The sequence below is a fragment of the Zea mays genome, chromosome 6 (assembly GCF_902167145.1).
Source record: "Zea mays cultivar B73 chromosome 6, Zm-B73-REFERENCE-NAM-5.0, whole genome shotgun sequence".
Classification (NCBI taxonomy): domain Eukaryota; kingdom Viridiplantae; phylum Streptophyta; class Magnoliopsida; order Poales; family Poaceae; genus Zea; species Zea mays.
The window spans coordinates 178,325,835-178,349,097 of NC_050101.1; the positions used below are offsets into that span (position 1 = coordinate 178,325,835).

Below are 23,263 nucleotides of genomic sequence, written 5' to 3' on the forward strand. Positions count from 1 at the left end.
GGATTTTCCCACGCTTTTTAGTCTTGTGTATTCCTTTTATGCTCTTCATCTTTTCTCTCTCATTATATCCACCAATTAGATACGTCATGTAGAGTTTCTTTTAGGCGCTTTTGTTTTTTATACTTTGTGTTATCTTGCTTTTGTTTTTCATACTTTGTGTTACCTTACAGATGTAAAAACGCTCCTCTACATTGTACTATTTATGAGGAAAAGTAAAATAGCGTCATTTAGCTTTTTCAGTCGAGGAAATGCACTAATATTTTGTCGAATATTTTGTATGCCGTTGCAACGCACGGGCATCTAACTAGTGAACGAGTAAGTACCGAAATGAAGGGCACCTAAAAGATATATGAGAAAAAATGTAGCGACTGGTAAGAAACTATCGATGAAGCTATGACAAACATCACCTAAAAAGGCACCGTACATCTGAAAAAATAAACATGTAGAAGATATGCATGAAATCACGTCGCTTTCTTTCCTTGTACGAGAGTGTCAATCTTCTAAAAATTCTAATTAGGCACCAATATCACCATGCTCTATCATTTGCTTTTTCCACCAAACAATAAAAAACTATATATGCGCTCCTAGTACTAAGACCCTGTTTCAATCTCGCAGGATAAACTTTAGCTTCCTGCTAAACTTTAGCCATATAAATTTTATCACTTAAAATAATATGTGCTAAATTTTATTACATCACCATTAGCACTCTTGTTTAGATCACCAAATGACTAAAAATAGCTAAAAAAGGTGCTAAAGTTTATCTATTGAGATTGAAACAGGGCCTAATAGTAGCTAGTAGGCCAGTGAACCACACACACCCACTTGACCAAACGCCCAAAAATGATAACCAAACAATTCATCCATCGAACCTTTGAGTTTTGAGGCAGCGTGTGAGATCCACGACCGAAAAACAAAATCAAGGTGCACCTGCAGTTCCTGATTGTTCTGTCTGTGAGCCTGCCTCAGTTTCCTCTCTCATCTAGTAGCGTAGAGAAAAGGAAAGATAATAGATGAGAGCACGGACACATGCCAATATGGGCATGGCAGGGCGCAGGGGGCAGGCAGCACAGCGAGGAACGGTCTCTCTGAAAAGCGAAGACTCTGAACTCTGAAAACCACTACCACTACCAAACGGCAAACGCACCACCCACCACGATCCCCGTCAACGAACCAACCCTCCAGTTCCCCTTCCTTGGTTTCCTGCCCCCATCATTTGAGCTGTTTGGTTCAGCTTTTTTCTGATCAGCTTTTCTGAGAATGTGGCTGTAGGGAGAATCTGGCTGTGTAGAGAATCTGAGTATCATTAGGATTATGTGTGGAGAAATATAAAGGTGTCCATAGGACTCAGGATCTAGAAAATGACGAATTCTACTATTGCAACGACTCAACCGATTATGTGTTTATATTGATTTTTAAATGGTTTTTACCCAAACGAATTTTATAGAAGCTGACTGAAAAGCTGAACGTTTGGCAGTCCGCAGCAGCTTTTGGTGGCCAGAAGCTCCAAAAAGCTGAAACAAACAGGGGCTTTCATTTCTCCCCGCCCTGCAGCACGACCGCGACCAGCCACCGTCTCCGCCCCCGCCCCGGTTGCTTCAGATCTCCTCCTCCCCCACCCGGCCACCCCCAGCCGCACCAGCCACCGGCCAGCTCCTCCGCACCAGGATAATCTCTGCCCTTCGTACCCCCTCGCCATTGCGCGCGCATATAAATCCCACATCCCCATCGCTCTCGCCTCTGCCCACCCACCCGCCGCGCCCCTACTGCGCAGCACGCACGTCCCCTCCGCGGCCCTGGATCTAGGCTGATCGGTCGCCGGCCGGGAGCGAGGATCGGGATCTCGGCCCGGGGCTGCCCCCCCGCCGGAATGGAGGTCTTCGGCCCCGTCACGCCCGGACAGGTGTGCCCCCCTCTCCCTCCGTCTTGCTTGCTTATCGCCAGCCGTGGGATCCGCCCCAGCCGTGCTGCTTCGTAGCTCGCTTCACTCGGCTCTGGGGGCTAGCAGCGCCTGCGCGACCAAATTTGGCCATAATCTCCGGGCTCACGCACGTGTGGATGCGCTCCTCGAGCAGCCGGCTGCTGTGCACGTCGCCGTTGGATTGAAGTGAAGTACCGGTTGTTGCACTTGCAGTATTGATGCCATGGTTTAAGGTAGCTCCAGGGTTCGAGCAAGAATTTAGTGCCCGCTAAGCGAATGCACATGCACCCTCCCTGCACATGACCCCGTACCTAACCAGTTTGGTGGGGCGGTGGATTTCTGCTCCTAGGAGGAGCTTTCGTGGCAATGAAGCTGTGTGCCAGTTCTCTTCCTTACGACTTACGCGAAACATACATATAGAATTCTTTCTGTAAGGTTGTGGTTTGGAATGGGTACAAGCCACAGGGAAGAAACCTAACATTGGGCATATGGTCCCTGTACTCTGTCTCTCTCTACTGTTCTTCACCGTGAAAAGGATGCGCGGCTGAGCCGTGATATGAAACAAGGATGTTTGTCTGTCTGCTGAAAATTACTGATATAGAACAGATTTGGCCTCATTTTTATGACGGGGTGTAGGGATAGAACTTTCTTTCCTGGACCAAAATCATCAAATTAAGAGCGCATATTTCTGGGGGGTTGGATCTGACTGTGGCTACAGCCTCCATGAAATAAAAAGCTATCCTAATTTTGTTGTCCTAGTTTGGTGCTTTGGTGAACTAACTGGCACCTTGGCTTATTTGCCATGGACTCATGGTCGCATGGACTTATGGAACTGAATGTTTTGCTTTCTTTCAGGTGTCATTTTTGCTAGGTCTATTCCCTGTCCTCATCTCATGGATCTACTCTGAAATCCTCGAATACAAGAAATCTTTGTCTCATGGGAAAGTGTGAGATTTCTCTTCACATACTTTATTTTGAAATTAGCATTAGGACTACAGGCTCATATTGTAAATGGTCTTAACTAGTAAATGTTTATAGCCAACTGCGAACTGCTGTTCCAAATTATTCAAGACTGCAATTGGAGTTTTCTTTTTTAGATCAGGCAGGCAGTAGATGCACCACAAAGAAATTGGAAAAAAGTGTTTTAATGTCACCCTGCTCTTGCGTTGTTTTGTCTTCTGCAGTCATTCAGACGCTAATTTGGATAATGGAACCATCAAGGAGGATGAAAAGTCAGTATTACTTGAAGGAGGACAGTTGAAATCACCATCTACAAAGTTCAGGAACTTGTCTACCAAAGCGAATTTGTTACGGTACCGTTTCAAGACCAACACAAGCATTTGAATATAGGTCGTACACTTGTGATATGTGAAATATTGATATCTCTCTGGTTGTGAACTGTAGGTTTATAACTATGGACGAGTCTTTTCTGCTTGAAAACCGTGCTGTACTGAGAGCCATGTAAGATTATTTACTAACAATAATGGCATGCACTCTCAGCCTTCTGGCTATGTGATCATCTGCTGATACTTCTCTGCCCTCTAACCATTTTTTTCAGGGCTGAATTTGGCGTTGTTCTGGTTTACTTCTATATCTGTGACCGCACAGACATATTTCCAGAAAGCAAGAAGGTAATAAGGTTACTCCTGCTAGTTACTCTTGACACTCAGCACCGCAGTAAGCCACACATGTAAACTACAGTGGGTGTTGCTTATCTAAATTTTGACTGTATAATGTTTCTGATCACTGAAGCTGCTATTTTTATTTCTTATTTTATGATCTATTATGGCCTGTTTCTTATATGTTCTTTATGTCTTTTACTTGCATTGTAATCCTTTTTTTTTCTTTGACAGAGCTACAATCGTGATCTGTTCCTGTTTCTATACATTCTTCTCATCATAGCATCAACACTTACTTCACTAAAGAAGCATCATGAAAAATCAGCATTTTCAGGAAAGTCTATACTCTATCTTAATCGCCACCAAACTGAGGAATGGAAAGGGTGGATGCAGGTTAGTGATTTTGCTTCACTTATTTATTTTTCTTGATGTTGTGATGCTTTGGTATCTATATCATAAGAGAATTTTAGAGGTGGCGCCGAGTATGATGACATGTTGATATGGCCCAACCGAATAAGGTGTATTTTAGGAAGCAGTAGTTGAGGAAAGTAATCAGCTGCGGCTTATTTAGCAGCAAGTATCTCTCAATTTTGTAATGGTAGTATTAGTTACCTTATTGAGCATTATATTGCTCCCTAGTTTCTATGTTTAGGAACAAGGATTTGGAATAAAAGAGAGAGGGGCGGCAGAGAGAAAAGGGACTTCTTGTTCCCACAAATTCAGCAGCAGGCGTTGCCGACGATAAACGGCCGGTGGTTCCGCCAACCATTACCATAGGTCGCCGGCGAGCTCTCCCGGTGCCGCCCCAGCCTACTCAATCTGGGCTGCGGCCGGGAACGCACTCTTACAACCGAGAACACCCATATCAACTGGTATCGGATTCAGGCGAGTCCTCCTCCATGGCTTCTGCTGAAGATCGGGTGGGCAGCTTCGAGTCATCTGTGGCGCAACTGGCGGTCGCCGTGAAGGACATGCAGACCACCATCGCCGAGCTTGCCAAGATGGTGGCCGACTCGGCGTCCGGGACAGGTGACAGGAGGCGCCCGCCGCCACACCGGCGCCAGGAGGGCCGCGACGAGGACGCGGGTGGCATCGAGCGGGGTGGACGCCGTGGGGGGCCACTGTAAGTGCAATCAACCCCAAGTGAGGGTTTTGGTGATTTAATGACAAAACAAATAAGGGTACTAACAGTTTTTTTTTCTCAATGTATGATTAGAAAGAAACAGGAACTTAAGGAAGCACCAAGGACCTCATGCAACGGACGTATAAAATTTTATGTAAAATCTTGTGTTGCATGATGTAATTCTTCCTTATTCTTTTCCGCACAGGTATAGGTGTTTGCTATAGCTCAAGTCCCCAAATTCAAAAGCTATTTTTGAAAACCAAAAATCACTCTAACATTATTTGGTTGACCATGGTTAGGGTTGAGAAACCTAGAGTGTTCTTGCTGAAAAGCAGCTGAACTTCTTCAACTGCAGCTGAGCTTTCCAGCTGAACTTAACTTCAGCTGTGTTGAGCTTCTTCAGCTGTAGCTGAGCTGGACTTCAGCTGAGTTGAACTTTCAGCTGTAGCTGAACTTCAACTTCAGCTGTGGACCTCTTTGACCATACCCAGCTGAACTTGCCCCCGGGCAGCTGAGCTGGGGTTTTCTCTCCAAAACTCTCTGGTCTAGACCAGCTGAACTGGTCCTGGGGGGCAGTTCAACTGGTCTCTGACCCCTCTGACTTCTGATCTGCAGTCTGCCAGTCAGACTGGCAGTCAGGTCACCAGGGTTGTCAGGGGGCGGTTCAACCGCCCTAGGGGGCGGTTCAACCGGTCCTGTCCTGTCTGACCCGCCTGCAGGTCAGTCTGCCAGTCAGTCTGGCAGTCAGACTGGCAGACAGTCTGCTGACCTGTCAGGGGGCGGTTCAACCGCCCTAGGGGGCGACTCAACCGGTCTTCTACGAGGTTTCTGGTCAAACGGCTAGTTTTTGAGCCGTGACTATAAATAGAACCCTCTCTCTCCCTTCTTCAATGCGGTTGGACACTCACACATTTATTGCTAACCTAACTTGAGACAAAGCACTCATCTCTCCCATCTCTCTCACACTTAAATCTTCCTCAAGATTCAACCTTGTTGGAGGAGCTCTTGGGTGTGAGGTTTGTGCTTGTGCTCACGATTTGGTTTTCCTCTCCCATCTCTTTTTACAAAGACTTGAGCTTGTGCAAACCCCTCTTGTGCTTTCTTGGTGTTCTTGAAACCCTAGGTTTCAAGATCTTTTGAGGTTGCTTGGGAGTCTCCAAATTTGTGGATGACCCCAAGAAGTTTGTATCACCCGCTCTTTGAGCTAAGATAAGAAGAGATTGACTTGACCTTTGTGGTCGGCTTTTGGAGGATTAGGGTTGAAAAAGACCCGGCCCTTTGTGATGAGGAAGGAACTTTGTGGATGACCTTTGTGGTCGGCTTTTGGAGAGACCTCAAAAAAAGGATGATGAGGAAGGAACTTTGTAGATGACCAATGAGGTTGTTGATGTGGGTGCAAAGGTGGTGGGTGACAAATCCTCCACCCAAGCAAACCCATCAACCTCAAGTCATCCAAGTCTTGAAGAAAATCATCAATTCCAAAGGATGCCAACTGTGGTAGAAGATGAACACAAAAGTGTTAATGGTGAAGTGCCTCTTGATCAAGTAAATGATGTGGAGGAGCAAATACAAAGACAACCATCAGTACCTCATTCTAGAGTCCATCATACCATTCAAAGGGACCATCCGGTGGACAACATCCTGGGTAGCATCAGGAGAGGGGTAACAACTCGATCTCGTTTAGCTAATTTTTGTGAATTTTACTCGTTTGTTTCCTCTCTTGAGCCACTTAAGGTTGAAGAAGCATTGGGTGACCCGGAATGGATAATTGCCATGCAAGAGGAGTTGAACAACTTCTCCCGGAATGAAGTTTGATCCTTAGTCCAAAGACCCAAACAAAATGTGATTGGGACAAAATGAGTCTTTAGGAATAAACAAGATAAACATGGCGTGGTTACAAGAAACAAAGCACGGTTGGTTGCCCAAGGCTACACCCAAGTGGAAGGACTTGATTTTGGTGAAACATATGCGCCGGTAGCAAGGTTAGAGTCAATTAGAATATTAATTGCCTATGCTACTAACCATGATTTCAAGCTATATCAAATGGATGTCAAGAGCGCATTTCTAAATGGACCACTACAAGAGAGGGTCTATGTGGAGCAACCACCGGGCTTTGAAGATCCAAAGAAGCCAAACCATGTTTACCTACTTCACAAGGCACTCTACGGGCTTAAACAAGCCCCTAGAGCTTGGTATGATTGCCTTAAAGATTTCTTGCTTAAAAATGATTTTGAAATATGAAAAGTAGACTCTACTTTATTCACTCGCAAAGTTGACAATCAATTATTTGTTTGTCAAATATATGTCGACGACATTATATTTGGCAGTACTGATGAAACTTTTTGTGAGGAATTTAGTAGGGTTATGACAAATAGGTTTGAGATGTTCGTGATGGGTGAACTCAAGTACTTCCTGGGTTTTCAAGTTAAACAACTCAAGGAAGGAACCTTTCTGTGCCAAACCAAGTACACACAAGACATGCTCAAAAAGTTTGGCATGGAAAAGGCAAAGCACGCCAAGATACCAATGGCTTCAAGTGGTCATCTCGACTTAAATGAAGAAGTTAAATCTGTAGATCAAAAGCTTTATAGATCAATGATAGGATCTCTACTATATTTGTGGGCATCTAGGCCAGATATCATGCTTAGTGTGTGCATGTGTGCCCGTTTTCAAGCTAACCCAAAAGAGTGTCACTTAGTGGCCGTTAAGAGAATTTTGAGATATCTAGTTCACACCCAAAATCTAGGTCCCTGGTATCCTAAGGGCTCCTTTTTCGATTTATTTGGCTACTCTGATTCAGACTATGCCGGTTGTAAAGTAGATCGAAAAAGCACCTCGGGGACTTGCCAATTCCTTGGGCGGTTCCTGGTGTCTTGGAGCTCTAAGAAGCAAAACTGTGTTGCACTTTCCACTGCCGAGGCCGAATACATAGCTGCTGGTGCTTGTTGTGCTCAGTTGCTATGGATGAAGCAAACTTTGAGAGATTTTGGCTGTGATTTTAAAAGAATCCCACTACTATGTGACAATGAGAGCGCCATTAAACTAGACAACAATCCTGTGCAACATTCTATAACCAAACACATAGATATAAGACACCATTTTCTGAGGGACCACGAAACAAAAGGAGATATCGAATTATATCATGTAAACACAGAAAATCAACTAGCCGATATCTTCACAAAACCCCTCGATGAGACTAAATTTTGCTTTCTTAGGAGTGAATTAAATATCTTGGATTCTCGTAACTTAACTTGAAAACGAACACACAGATTGTTTGATTCACTATTTTTTGATTGATAGTTTTAAAGCTTTGTGATGATCTTTCAAAACTTGGTGGAAATGTTAAAATTCGAATGAATTTTAGTGCTAAGATTTTTAAAATTTTTCACTTGAAGCTCAACTGGCTTGGCCAGCTGAACTTTCTAGTTCAGCTGGAGGAGGCCAGCTGAACTTCAGAGCTGAACTTCAGCTCAGCTGCTTTTATCCAGAATTAACCAAGACTATCCTTGTCAAAACCGGTTGAACCGGTATTGAGGACCGGTTGAACCGGTCTGGCTCTGACCGGTCTGCTGCAGTTCTGTCCGCGCATAATTTTTTTGCAGCTGTGTCAGCCGTGTCAGCACCTGTGTCAGCCGCGCAGCAGCTTTTGCAGCCGTCTGGTCACATCTGCGCAGCAACTTTTTGACTTTTGTGACTTTTGGAATCTGCTGCTTTAATTAATGCCATGTCAGGTCGCGTCAGTCACTTTTTGGAACAACTTTTCAGAAACCTGTGCAGTACCTTTTCAGCTTTTACTGTTTGAAGAATCTGCTTTTTACTGCACAGATGCGTCAGAAATTTAATTTTTTTTTGGGCGTTTTCCCTCTGACCGTTTCTGGCCCTCTGACCGCGCTGGTCAGATGCGGTTGAACCGACCCTTGGTGGGCGGTTGAACCGGTCCTGGGGACCAGCTCAACTGCCTATTTATATGTCGCTCCCCGTCTCTTCCCTCACTCCAATCATTCTCGACTTAGTCTCTCCGCAGTGTTTAGAGCCTCCTCTCTCACTCACCTCAACCGGTTCATAGTTTCAAAACCTCTCCAAACATGGTGCGTCGTCGCAACCCATCCGTGATTGAGTTCAGCAGCGACTCAGATGAGATTTAGGAGGAATCTCCCGTCCCCTCTCCTCCGCCTCGTCGCTCCCTCTCTAAGAGAGGACGCGGCTCTGGTAGGATGGATGGAGAGGGTTCTTCCATGCCCTCGCAGCCGGCTCGCGGGAGGCGCCAAAAGGTTGGCGTCACTCGACCTCGTCGTAGCACTTCTTCCTCTGGATATGCTCCCTGCCAGGAGGAGGATGGGGCTTTCGACGACTTCATCAACCTTCCGCCGCCAGATGCACTCTACGTCACCGGTCTGCACATGCATCCGGCGAACGTTACCCGCGGTCCACATGAACCTCTGTCGACTTCTCTCTGAAGGGAGTAGACACCCTTCAGCGCCTGAGGTTCATCAATCCTTCTCTCACTCCTCGTCATCCTGGTGTCCAGGACCCTCGGTTCTGGAATCTTTTCCAGGCTGATTTCTACAATTCTGTCATTTTATCCAAGAAACACCCAGTCGTCAGGCATAGGTTTATAGACTGGGAGGGATGTGAGAACATGGGCGATGCTGACATGACGTCAGCTCTCCGCAACTTAGAGAGAAAGGGGTTAAAAAATATTATGACCATGGAATACCCCTGGAACGACGAGGTGGTATCTCAGTTTTATGCCACCCTCTGGATCAAGAAAGTAGATGAGGAAGTCGATGGGTATGATTACCCTATCATGTATTTCTTCATCCAGGGTAACTGACACAAAGTCAGTTATCGTCGTTTTGCCCATATTCTGGGCTTCTCTGATGCTGTTATTCAGGGCAGCAACATGCGAGTGCATGACATTAGGCTGCCCATGCGGGAAGAGACTGAATTTATTCATGTCTCTATGGATCGGGAGTTCTGGACGACCGCCAACATGCATAGGTACTACAGGTACCTTAACTCTTTGTCCAGGATGACCGTTCTCCCGAAGGGCAGGAATCAAATGAACGTCCTTGGGGAGAGTCGGTTCTTCCTTCTCCTCCTTGCTCCCAACAGTCTCGCCCGCATTAATGTGTTTGACATGATCTGGGAAGAGATCATCCGTGCTTCCTGGCCTCCTCTCAAAGGGTGTTTTCATGCACCCTTTATCATGAAGATGATCGAAGTGGTCACCCAGACTCATTTCGAAAAACATGTCAAACACTCCCGCTATGTACCCTACTTGGTTGATTCCTCTAACCCAGCTGCTCGTACGAAGCGGGCTCCCTCAGGGTCTGGAGGCCCTGCCTCCTCTGATGAGCCACCTCCCCAGCCTCCTCATCACCCATCCTCCTCTCGCGCCGCCGCTGCCTCGCGTCCCTCTCCTGGCCGCGGATCTCCCATGCCACGTGGTCGTGGTCGTGGCCGAGGGATGGGTGCTCGCTTGGTCCATGGGATTGCGGCATTTTTCTCTATGTGCCGGAACATTTCTGCTGATGTACATGAGCTAGCAAGGCGTCAGCGGGAGACTGACGACAATCTTCGTCGTCAAACTTCCACTATGGGTATGCCCTTTGCCCCTCGCTCGCCTGACGTGCCTCTCCATCCTCCTCCCCCGGAGATCAATGAGTGGCACCGGCAGGCCTACGGGGTGCCCTTTATGTCAGCAGACGACGACGACGAAGAAGAAGAAGCCTACGTTGATGATCGCGAGCAGTTTGCTCCGCCTCCCTACCATGGGGATCCGGGTCAATCATCCTCTCATCCTCCTCCCTACCCGGGTCCGGGACCCATTCTTGGTGACCCGCGGCTATCCGGCTCTAGTTACCATCACCACCCTCCACCTCCTCCTCCTCATCGTACATCTTCGTCATCTGTTTTTTCTGCGGGTGATGAGCCCCTTAGGGACTCCTCACTCGAGGAAGACGTGATGAGGACCTTCTTCCCTGACTACACATCATACCCTCCATCATATCCTCCGTCCTATCCTCCTCCTGGAGGATATTGATTCATGTATCCTTGTCTCTCTCTTTCTTCGTTTTTGGTACTTGTTGCCAAAAAGGGGGAGAAAATCCAAAATTTCTAGTCATTCTGTTTGTGGTTCTTTCGGTTATGTATTTCTTTTGGATTATTTTTGTTTTGGCCACTGTTGTGGCTTGTATCCTCTTATCATTGTATGAAATAAAACTGCTGGGTTTTTATTCAAAGTGATATGATGGTCTTCTGGCCATCATCTTTTGTCCCATCAGTTTGTAATGATTGCTTTGCTATGAAGTGAAAATGATGTGTATTTAGAGATAGTCATATGCATCACAACTCCTGTTATGACACTCTTGCACCCCTCGGATGGTTGTATTCAGTATGGTTTTTGTCACTATCTCTAAATGTGTTGTTCACATGACATATTATGTCAAAACATTGGATTCACAATCGTGCACACATTTAGGGGGAGCCATCTTGAAAGTAGTCTAGAGTGGGGGGGGGGGGGTGAATAGGCTAATCTGAAAATTTTCACAACAAACTTCGAAAGATTGTTAAATACACAGTTCGACTGGTGCAGGCCGGTTCAACAGCTACGTGCGCAAGTTGAACCACTCTGAACCAATCCAACTGTTTTATAAACTTTAGACTAAATGTGTGCACGATTGTGAATCCAATGTTTTGACATAATATGTCATGTGAGCAACACATTTAGAGATAGTGACAAAAATCATACTGAATACAACCATCCGAGGGGTGCAAGAGTGTCAAACAGGAGTTGTGATGCATATGACTATCTCTAAATACACATCATTTTTACTTCATAGCAAAGCAATCATTACAAACTGACGGGACAAAAGATGATGGCCAGAAGACCATCATATCACTTTGAATAATAACCCAACAGTTTTATTTCATACAATGATAAGAGGATACAAGACACAACAGTGGCCAAAACAAAAATAAACCAAAAGAAATACATAACCGAAAAAACCACAAACAGAATGACTAGAAATTTTGGATTTTCTCCCCTTTTTGGCAACAAGTACCAAAAACGAAGAGAGAGACATGGATACATGAATCAATATCCTCCAGGAGGAGGATAGGACGAAGGATATGATGGAGGGTATGATGTGTAGTCAGGGAAGAGGGTCCTCATCACGTCTTCCTCGAATGAGGAGTCCCTAGGTAGCTCATCAGCCGCAGAAAAAACAGATGCCGAAGATGTACGATGATGAGGAGGTGGAGGGTGGTGATGGTAACCAGAGCCGGATGGCCTAGGGTCACCGGGAGTGGGTCCCTGACCCGAGTAGGGAGGCGGAGGGTGAGAGGATGATTGACCCGGATCCCCATGGTAGGGAGGTGGGGCAAACTGCTCGCGATCATCAACGTAGGCTTCTTCTTCGTCGTCTGCTGACATAAATGACACCCCGTAGGCCTGCCGGTGCCACTCATTGATCTCCGGGGGAGGAGGATGGAGAGGCACGTCAGGCGAGCGAGGGGCATACCCATAGTGGAAGCTTGACGACGAAGATTGTCGTCAGTCTCCCGGTGACGCCTTGCCAGCTCATGTACATCAGCAGAAATGTTCCAGCACATAGAAAAAAATGCCACAATCCCATGGACCAAGCGGGCACCCATCCCTCGGCCACGACCACGACCACGTGGCATGGGAGATCCGCGGCCAGGAGAGGGACGCGAGGCAGCGGCGGCGCGAGAGGAAGATGGATGATGAGGAGGCTGGGGAGGTGGCTCAGCAGAGGAGGCAGGGCCTCCAGATCCTGAGGGAGCCCGCTTCGTACGAGCAGCTGGGTTGGAGGAATCAACCCAGTAGGGTACGTAGCGGGAGTGTTTGACATGTTTTTCGAAGTGAGTCTGGGTGACCACTTCGATCATCTTCATGATAAAGGGTGCATGAAGACACCCTTTGAGAGGAGACCAGGAAGCACGGATGATCTCTTCCCAGATCATGTCAAACACATTAATGCGGGCGAGACTGTTGGGAGCAAGGAGGAGAAGGGAGACCCGACTCTCCCCAAGGACGTTCATTTGATTCTCGCCCTTCGGGAGAACGGTCATTCTGGACAAAGAGTTAAGGTACCTGTAGTACCTATGCATGTTAGCGGTCGTTCAGAACTCCCGATCATTAGAGACATGAATAAATTCAGTCTCTTCACGCATGAGCAGCCTAATGTTATGCACTCGCATGTTGTTGCCCTGAATATCAGCATCAGAGAAGCCCAGAATATGGGCAAAACGACGATAACTGACTTTGTGCCAGTTATCCTGGATGAAGAAATACATGACAGGGTAATCATACCCATCGGCTTCCTCATCTACTTTCTTGATCCAGAGGGTGGCATAAAACTGAGCTACCACCTCGTCGTTCCAGGGGTATTCCATGGTCATAATATATTTTAACCCCTTTCTCTCTAAGTTTTGGAGAGCTGACGTCATGTCAGCATCGCCCATGTTCTCACATCCCTCCCAGTCTATAAACCTATGCCTGACGACTGGGTGTTTCTTGGATAAAATGACAGAATTGTAGAAATCAGCCTGGAAAAGATTCCAGAACCGAGGGTCCTAGACACCAGGATGACGAGGAGTGAGAGAAGGATTGGTGAACCTCAGGCGCTGAAGGGTGTCTACTCCCTTTAGAGAGAAGTCGACAGGAGGTTCATGTGGACCGCGGGTAACGTTCGCCGGATGCACGTGCAGACCGGTGACGTAGAGTGCATCTGGCGCCGGAGGGTCGATGAAGTCGTCGAAAGTCCCATTCTCTTCCTGGCAAGGAGCATATCCAGAGGAAGAAGTGCTGCGACGAGGTCGAGTGGCGCCAACCTTTTGGCGCCTCCCACGAGCCGGCTGCGAGGGCATGGAAGAACCCTCTCCATCCATCCTACCAGAGCCGCGTCCTCTCTTAGAGAGGGAGCGACGAGGCGGAGGAGAGGGGACTGGAGATTCCTCCTGAATCTCATCCGAGTCGCTGCTAAACTCAATCACGGAAGGGTTGCGACGACGCACTATGATTGGAGAGGTTTTGGAACTATGAACCGGTTGAGGTGAGTGATAGAGGAGGCTCTAAACACTGCGGAGAGACTAAGGCGAGAATGGTTGGAGTGAGGGAAGAGAAGGGGAGCGACATATAAATAGGCAGTTGAGCTGGTCCCCAGGACCGGTTCAACCGCCCTTCAAGGGCCGGTTCAACCGCATCTGACCAGCGCGGTCAGAGGGCCAGAAACGCCAAAAAATTTAAATTTCTGACGCGTCTGCGCAGTAAAAAGCAGATTCTTCAAACAGTAAAAGCTGAAAAAGTACTGCACAGGTTTCTGAAAAGGTGTTCCAAAAAGTGACTGACGCGACCTGACATGACATTAATTAAAGCAGCAGATTCCAAAAGCCACAAAAGTCAAAAAGGTGCAGCGCAGATGTGACCAGTCAACTGCAAAAGCTGCTGCGCGGCTGACACAGGAGCTGACACGGCTGACACAGCTGCAAAAAGTCTGCGCGGACAGAACTGCAGCAGACCAGTCAGAGCCAGACCGGTTCAACCGGTCCTCAATACCGATTCAACCGGTTTTGGCCAGGATAGTCCTGGTTAATTCTGGTTAAAAGCAGCTGAGCTGAAGTTTAGCTCCGAAGTTCAGCTGGCCTCCTCCAGCTGAACTAGAAAGTTCAGCCGGCCAAGCCAGTTGAGCTTCAAGTGAAAAATTTTAAAAAATCTTAGCACTCAAATTCATTTGAATTTTAACATTTCCACCAAGTTTCGAAAGATCATCACAAAGCTTTAAAACTATCAATCAAAAAATAGTGAATCAAACAATCGGTGTGTCCGTTTTCAAGTTAAGTTACGAGAATCTAAGATATTTAATTCACTCCTAAGAAAGCAAAATCTAGTATCATCGAAGGGTTTTGTGAAGATATCGGCTAGTTGATTTTCTGTGTTTACATGACATAATTCGACATCTCCTTTTACTTCGTGGTCCCTCAGAAAATGGTGTCTTATATCTATGTGTTTGGTTCTAGAATGTTGCACAGGATTGTTGGCTAGTTTAATGGCGCTCTCATTGTCACAAAGTAGTGGATTCTTTTAAACTCACAGTCAAAATCTCTCAAAGTTTGCTTCATCCATAGCAACTGAGCACAACAAGCACCAGCAGCTATGTATTCGGCCTCGGCAGTGGAAAGTGCAACACAGTTTTGCTTCTTAGAGCTCCAAGACACCAGGGACCGCCCAAGGAATTGGCAAGTCTCTGAGGTGCTTTTTCGATCTACTTTACAACCGGCATAGTCTGAATCAGAGTAGCCAAATAAATCGGAAAAGGAGCCCTTAGGATACCAGAGACCTAGATTTTGGGTGTGAACTAGATATCTCAAAATTCTCTTAACGGCCACTAAGTGACACTCTTTTGGGTTAGTTTGAAAACGGGCACATATGCACACAATAAGCATGATATCTGGCCTAAATGCACACAAATATAGTAGAGATCCTATCATTGATCTATAAAGCTTTTGATCTACAGATTTACCTTCTTCATTTAAGTCGAGATGACCACTTGAAGCCATTGGTGTCTTGGCGTGCTTTGTCTTTTCCATGCCAAACTTTTTGAGCATGTCTTGTGTGTACTTGGTTTGGCACAGAAAGGTTCCTTCCTTAAGTTGTTTAACTTGAAAACCCAGGAATTACTTGAGCTCACCCATCATGAACATCTCAAACCTATTTGTCATAACCCTACTAAATTCCTCACAAAAAGTTTCATCAGTACTGCCAAATATAATGTTGTCGACATATATTTGACAAACAAATAATTGATTGTCAACTTTGCGAGTGAATAAAGTAGAGTCTACTTTTCCTATTTCAAAACCATTTTTAAGCAAGAAATCTTTAAGGCAATCATACCAAGCTCTAGGGGCTTGTTTAAGCCCGTAGAGTGCCTTGTGAAGTAGGTAAACATGGTTTGGCTTCTTTGGATCTTCAAAGCCCGGTGGTTGCTCCACATAGACCCTCTCTTGTAGTGGTTCATTTAGAAATGCGCTCTTGACATCCATTTGATATAGTTTGAAGTCATGGTTAGTAGCATAGACAATTAATATTCTAATTGACTCTAACCTTGCTACCGGCGCATATGTTTCACCAAAATCAAGTCCTTCCACTTGAGTGTAGCCTTGGGCAACCAACCGTGCTTTGTTTCTTGTAACCACGCCATTTTCATCTTGTTCGTTTCTAAAGACCCATTTTGTCCCAATCACATTTTGTTTGGGTCTTTGGACTAAGGACCAAACTTCATTCCGGGAGAAGTTGTTCAACTCCTCTTGCATGACAATTATCCAATCTGGATCACACAATGCTTCTTCAACCTTAAGTGGCTCAAGAGAGGAAACAAACGAGTAAAATTCACAAAAATTAGCTAAACGAGATCAAGTTGTTACCCCTCTCCTGATGCTACCCAGGATGTTGTCCACCGGATGGTCCATTTGAATGGTATGATGGACTCTAGGATGAGACACTGATGGTTGTCTTTGTATTTGCTCTTCTTCATCATTCACTTGATCAAGAGGCACTTCACCATTAACACTTTCGTGTTTATCTTCTACCACAGTTGGCATCCTTTGGAATTGATGATTTTCTTCAAGACTTGGATGACTTGAGGTTGATGGGTTTGCTTGGGTGGAGGATTTGTCACCCACCACCTTTGCACCCACATCAACAACCTCATTGGTCATCTACAAAGTTCCTTCCTCATCATCCTTTTCTTGAGGTCTCACTTCACCTATTGCAAATTTCTTTATGGCCTCACAAGGTAGTTCTTCATTTCCTGCAGTGCCATTAGAAACATGCCCTTGCGAGCCATTAGACTCATAAAATGTCACGTCTATCGCTATTTCAACAAGACCGGTGGTATTGTTGAAAACGCGATATCCATGCGCATTTGATGCATAACCAAGCAAGAAACCCTCGTCCACTCTAGGAGCAAACTTTGAGCTCTTGACTTTCTTGTTAAGAATAAAACACTTACAACCAAATACTCTAAAATAATCAACTTTAGGTTTGTTACCAGTGAGAAGCTCATAAGCAGTCTTTTTGTAGATCTTGTGAAGATAGAGACGGTTGATTGCATGACAGGCGGTTCAACCGGTCCTGTCCTGTCTGACCCGCCTGCAGGTCAGTCTGCCAGACAGTCTGCTGACCTGTCAGGGGGCGGTTCAACCGCCCTAGGGGGTGGCTCAACCGGTCTTCTGCGAGGTTTCTGGTCAAACGGCTAGTTTTTGAGCCGTGACTATAAATAGAACCCTCTCTCTCCCTTCTTCAATGCGGCTGGACACTCACACATTTATTGCTCACCTAACTTGAGACAAAGCACTCATCTCTCCCATCTCTCTCACACTTAAATCTTCCTCAAGATTCAACCTTGTTGGAGGAGCTCTTGGGTGTGAGGTTTGTGCTTGTGCTCACGATTTGGTTTTCCTCTCCCATCTCTTTTTACAAAGACTTGAGCTTGTGCAAACCCCTCTTGTGCTTTCTTGGTGTTCTTGAAACCCTAGGTTTCAAGATCTTTTGAGGTTGCTTGGGAGTCTCCAAATTTGTGGACGACCCCAAGAAGTTTGTATCACCCGCTCTTTGAGCTAAGATAAGAAGAGATTGACTTGACCTTTGTGGTCGGCTTTTGGAGGATTAGGGTTGAAAAAGACCTGGCCCTTTGTGGGCTCCTCAACGGGGAGTAGGACACCTTTGTGGTGTGGCCGAACCTCGGATTAAATCTTTTGTCTTGTGTTCTTGCTTGTTTTTAACTTAAGATATTTTTACTTGCAAGATTGACATAAAGATTTTTCCGTAGAGTTTATCTAGAAGTGAAATAGCCTTTACATATTCATCTTTTCATCCTAACTTAGCTATACCTTACTTCTCACAAGAACTCGCGAAATACTTTTTCTAGTAGATTTTAGTCTAAAGTTTTTAAAACATTTGGATTGGTTCAGAGTGGTTCAACTTGCGCATGTAGCTGTTGAACCGGCCTGCACCAGTCGAACTGTGTATTTAACAATCTTTCGAAGTTTATTGTGAAAATTTTCAGATTAGCCTATTCACCCCCCTCTAGGCTACTTTCAGCCACACGTGCCTCGCTACGAACTGTCGCTGTTCGATGGCGGAGAGGACCCTCTGCTCTGGCTCCGCCAGTGCGAGCGGTACGGCCGACTGCATGCGGTGCCCCAGGAGGAGTGGGTGGAGATGGCGGGCATGCACCTGCGCGGCGAAGCGCAGGAGGTGTTGGACAACTGGGAGACTGAAGATCGCTACTGTGTATTTAACAATCTTTCGAAGTTTATTGTGAAAATTTTCAGATTAGCCTATTCACCCCCCTCTAGGCTACTTTCAGCCACACGTGCCTCGCTACGAACTGTCGCTGTTCGATGGCGGAGAGGACCCTCTGCTCTGGCTCCGCCAGTGCGAGCGGTACGGCCGACTGCATGCGGTGCCCCAGGAGGAGTGGGTGGAGATGGCGGGCATGCACCTGCGCGGCGAAGCGCAGGAGGTGTTGGACAACTGGGAGACTGAAGATCGCTACATTTCATGGCCAGAATTTCAGGGTTCTCAGGAGGAGTCGGATTCCAGCAATTCAGCGACACCCGCTGCACACATTTGGTCCACACATGGGGGCCTGGTCTTTCGCAAACAACGGTTATTCATTCCAGCAACCTCTTCCTTTCGTTCCCAGGTGGTGGCTGCCTACCACAATGTGACCCATGAAGGAGTGCACAAAACACTGCATCGTATTAAGCAAAGTTTTTTCTGGGAGAACCTGCGGGGGTCAGTGGAGCAATACATTCACCAGTGTGCTGTCTGCCAGCAGCATAAAGCGAGTACCTTAGCGCCTGCTGGTCTTCTGCAACCATTATCAATCCCGCAACACATTTGGCCAGATATATCCATGGATTTCATAGTAGGACTTCCAAAGTCTCAAGGGAAGTCAGCTCTGTTGGTAGTGGTGGATCGCTTATCCAAATATGGTCATTTTATTGCTATCAAGCGGCCCGCTACAACATCTGCGGTTGCGGATATTTTCTTTGACCAAGTGGTGAGGCTCCATGGGGTGCCCGAGTCTATTGTGTCCGATCGCGATCCGGTGTTCACTAGCACCTTCTGGCAGAATCTTTTTAAGCGTTGTGGCACAAAACTCCTCACCTCTTCCTCATATCACCCTCAGACGGACGACCAGACAGAGGTGGTGAATCGTACTATTGAGATGTATCTTCGCTGTTTAGCCACTGAGCGACCCTCCACTTGGGTTCAATGGCTACCTTGGGCAGAATTCTGTTACAATTCCTCGTATCATTCGGCACTTCAGATGACTCCTTTTGAATTGGTCTATGGTCGCAAACCCCCTCCATTGGTTCCTTACAGCCAGGGCATCACTCTGGTAGATGTCGTTGATAGAAGGTTAGTGGATCGGGATGCATTATTGGATCGAGCTCGTCATCATTTGTTGACCGCCCAGAACCGGTTGAAACAACGTTATGACCTTCATCACCGTGAGGTTACTTATGCGGTGGGTGATTGGGTTTGGTTGAAGCTTCAGAGCCATCGCCAACTTTCAGTGCGACAGGGACACTATCACAAGCTGGCGCCCAAATTTTTTGGTCCTTATTTGGTGGTCAGCAAGGTAGGCGAGGTGGCATATCGCCTAGTTCTCCCAACCACGGCCAAAATTCATGATGTTTTTCATGTCTCCATGTTGAAACCCTTTAAAGGCACTCCTCCGGTCGTAGCTCCCGATTTACCGGCTGATGTTTCTTATCCGTCTTCAGAATCTGCACAGTTGGTTCCTTACAGCATATTGGCTCAACGCTTCATTCAAGGTCATCGCCAGTTCTTGATCCAATGGACATGACAGGATATTGAAGAGGCTACGTGGGAAGATGCCCTGGAATTTCGGCGTGCACACCCAGATTTCAAGCTTGAGGACAAGCTTGTTGTCGAGGGGGGGAGTATTGATATGGCCCAACCGAATAGGGTGTATTTTAGGAAGCAGTAGTTGAGGAAAGTAATCAGCTGCGGCTTATTTAGCAGCAAGTATCTCTCAATTTTGTAATGGTAGTATTAGTTACCTTATTGAGCATTATATTGCTCCCTAGTTTCTATGTTTAGGAACAAGGATTTGGAATAAAAGAGAGAGGGGCGGCAGAGAGAAAAGGGACTTCTTGTTCCCACAAATTCAGCAGCAGGCGTTGCCGACGATAAACGGCCGGTGGTTCCGCCAACCATTACCATAGGTCGCCGGCGAGCTCTCCCGGTGCCGCCTCAGCCTACTCAATCTGAGCTGCGGCCGGGAACGCGCTCTTACAACCGAGAACACCCATATCACATGTAAAGCACTCGCTAGGCTTTGATATTTGTATGATATGCATGATGTGTCTTCTGTTTTAAATTTGCATCCTCTGCTATACCGATTTGTATCCATTGTTATGGTGTTCCTTCTATCCCACAATATGGTGGTATGTACACAGACTTTACTTAAAAGTATATTGCCTTATATCAACTGGACACTTTTATTGTGACAACTACTGCAATAGTTTTCTTCTCACTTGTATATTTCAAGCTTTCGAGTTTCGACAACTAAATGCCACCAAAATGTACTTACTGCAGTAGTGCTTTTGCATTCCCTTTTGGTTTCTGTCTTACACAGGTACTCCGTCTGTTCCAAATTATAAGACGTTTTAGCTTTCTAGATACATTGCTTTAACTATGTATGAACATAGTGTATATCTAAGTGCATAGCAAAAGTTATGCATATAAAAAAGCCAAAATGCCTTATAGTTTGGAATGGAGGGAGTATTGTGTTAATCCATTCTGGTTGCAAGAGTGTACTAATTATTCGTTCTGTGTTTCCAGGTCTTATTTCTGATGTACCATTATTTTGCTGCTTCTGAGATATACAATGCAATCCGTGTGTTCATTGCTTGCTATGTCTGGATGACTGGATTTGGGAATTTCTCATATTACTATATCAAGAAAGATTTTAGTATTGCAAGATTTGCTCAGGTGCCTATGCTACCTCATCAGTCTTATTTTGTGCTATGTCCTAATGAGTTTAGTCTCCTGTATTTCTTGTTACCGCCTTTTAAGCACTAGAACAATAACTATACTTTCCATGCAGATGATGTGGAGATTAAATTTCTTTGTGGCATTCTGTTGCATTGTCCTTGACAATGATCTCATGCTCTATTATATATGCCCAATGCACACACTATTTACTCTTATGGTATATGGATCACTTGGTCTGTTTAACAAATACAATGAGGTACCATCAATCATGGCTATTAAGATTGCTTGCTGCTTCTTGTCTGTAATTTTGATATGGGAAATCCCTGGGGTATTTGAATCATTGTGGGCCCCCTTTACGTTTCTGCTAGGTAAGTTATTGATGTAGTTTTGTATGACATTCTCCCTACCAGTCATGCTTAGGAGTTCAGGACCAACCTTAATTATTTTCTATTCAGGCTATAAAGATCCATCGCCATCCAAGGCACACTTACCCCTGCTACATGAGTGGCATTTCCGATCTGGCCTCGATCGATACATATGGATTATTGGAATGATTTATGCTTACTTCCATCCTAATGTAAGTATTTCAGTTATGGACCTATATTACCCTGATCACCCTCTGAGACTGTATCTACGAGATGTTATTGGATACGTCTCGATATATTTTCCCTAATCTCTATATATATTAAGCATCGTTTCTTTTGTTCAGATCATGTTAACCTTAACATGGAGCCTTTTGACGTAAACAGGTTGAAAGATGGATGGAGAAGCTGGAAGAATCTGAGACTAAGGTTAGATTATCAATCAAGGGAACCATTGTCACTCTTTCATTGACGGTAAGTTCCCACAATCTCTTACCTTTGTTGTTGTGGAAACTGTTGGATTTCTTTAAATCAAGTACTTGACACCACTGTGTTGTTAATACTGTACTGACTAGGTGTTGTGTTTCTTCTTCTAGGTTGGCTTTCTGTGGTATGAATATATATACAAGCTAGACAAAGTTACATACAACAAGTACCATCCCTACACATCATGGATCCCTATAACGTACGTATAAGAAATTTAACATGTATTCATAATCGATGTGGCACATGCCATGCCAGCAATATGCTTAGAGCTTAGTTGCAGTTGACAATGAACTGTGTTTCTTTCAGTGTTTATATCTGCCTGCGCAATTGCACCCAGCAGTTGAGGAATGCCTCTTTAGCTCTTTTCGCGTAAGCATTAAAATTTTTACTACCTACATTGTTCATGTGTTTTCTTGGCTTACTCCACCACTAAGTATTTTTAATGTACACTTGTGACAGATGGCTTGGCAAGATTACACTCGAGACTTATATTTCTCAGATCCATATTTGGCTTAGGTATGACTCTTGAGTTACCTCTACGTTTTTCCCTAATTATTGAAGGTGCTTCCAGTTCACTAACCTTGTGGTAATAGCATGTTGGTAGAAGATCAACTCCAATGTTTCTTCTCATATAGCAGTAGTTTATTCAACTGAACTAAAAATGCTGCTCAAATGTCTTTGCTTCGCCACATTGTGACCAAGCTTCTTTTGCAGGTCTAGCATGCCAAATGGACAACCAAAGTGGCTTCTTTGTTTCATACCAGATTATCCTATGCTTAACTTCATGCTTACTACAGCGATCTATCTTCTTGTAAGTTGCCAACTTCAAACCCATCTCAGTACTTGGAAAGAAAACAGTTCCATTCAACAGTCATAAAAAGGATACTCATTTCATTATCTAATAAATGCAGCTATCATACCGTGTGTTTGAGATCACAAACGTCTTGAAGTCGGCTTTTATCCCCAGTAGGGATAATAGCCGCCTATACCAAAATTTGATTGCTGGGATCGCCATCTCAGTGTGCTTGTATCTCTGCTCGCTTATTCTTCTGAAGATTCCTGGTGTATAGGTAACCATCAGAAACTTACAATGTTTGCGGTTATCTCTCTGTGATTCATGTAACCCAGGTATAGCTTATTGCATCTGCAGGGATGAAGATCTTGATAGAAGGTTTCTTGTAAAATGTTTGCTTGATAGGATGTTTCAGCTCGGGCCTCGATCCCCTTTTGCTGTTGTGGAGATAGTTGGGATGCGCGGAGAAGCGGCTAAAGTTGGACATACGGGGAATTGAATTGCCAGAGGCTGCAGATACAGAAGTCCGAATCTTGATCTTTTTGTTCATTCAAAACACGGATGGATACAACAAGTAGGCAATCCTTCCATTCTTTTGGAAGTTGTAGCAACTGTTCGCTAGACTATGTTGATGCAACCTCGTTGTATGAGTTATCCTGTAGAACTGCACCGTGTTGTGCCATAGGTATTCTGAAGCTGTAAAAAAAACGACGGGCATTTCTTCTTCCTTGAAAAGAAGAAATATAAAGGCAGAGGCGCAGAGCCCTTTCTTCTCCTAATTGTAATGTCGTGTTTGCTTTGGAGTTTGAACCATCCAGTCTATATCCTGCTTCTTCAAGTGTTCGTGCTCGTGCTGTACGTGCGTACCCGCGGGCTCAGTCGACCGGTGGACGGTGGTAGAC

General features: G+C 45.4%; 1 protein-coding gene across 2 annotated transcripts; it reads left to right on the top strand.

The window, feature by feature from the left end:
• The first annotated feature begins 1,527 nt into the window (after positions 1 to 1,527).
• LOC103630788 (protein REDUCED WALL ACETYLATION 3) lies at positions 1,528 to 23,183 on the top strand. 2 transcript variants are annotated; one of them, XM_008651851.3, is made up of 16 exons: positions 1,528 to 1,900; positions 2,774 to 2,865; positions 3,103 to 3,231; positions 3,323 to 3,379; positions 3,477 to 3,549; positions 3,772 to 3,930; positions 20,568 to 20,717; positions 20,833 to 21,088; positions 21,176 to 21,297; positions 21,470 to 21,556; positions 21,679 to 21,767; positions 21,875 to 21,937; positions 22,028 to 22,084; positions 22,283 to 22,379; positions 22,480 to 22,638; positions 22,719 to 23,183. In XM_008651851.3, the coding sequence occupies exons 1-15, from the start codon at positions 1,868 to 1,870 to the stop codon at positions 22,636 to 22,638; spliced, it is 1,623 nt and encodes a 540-aa protein (XP_008650073.1). In that variant the 5' UTR covers positions 1,528 to 1,867; the 3' UTR covers positions 22,719 to 23,183. The 2 variants fall into 2 exon arrangements, with proteins under 2 accessions (XP_008650073.1, XP_008650075.1); XM_008651853.4 differs by having other exon boundaries at positions 1,529 to 1,900; positions 22,767 to 23,183.
• Positions 23,184 to 23,263: the final 80 nt, after the last annotated feature.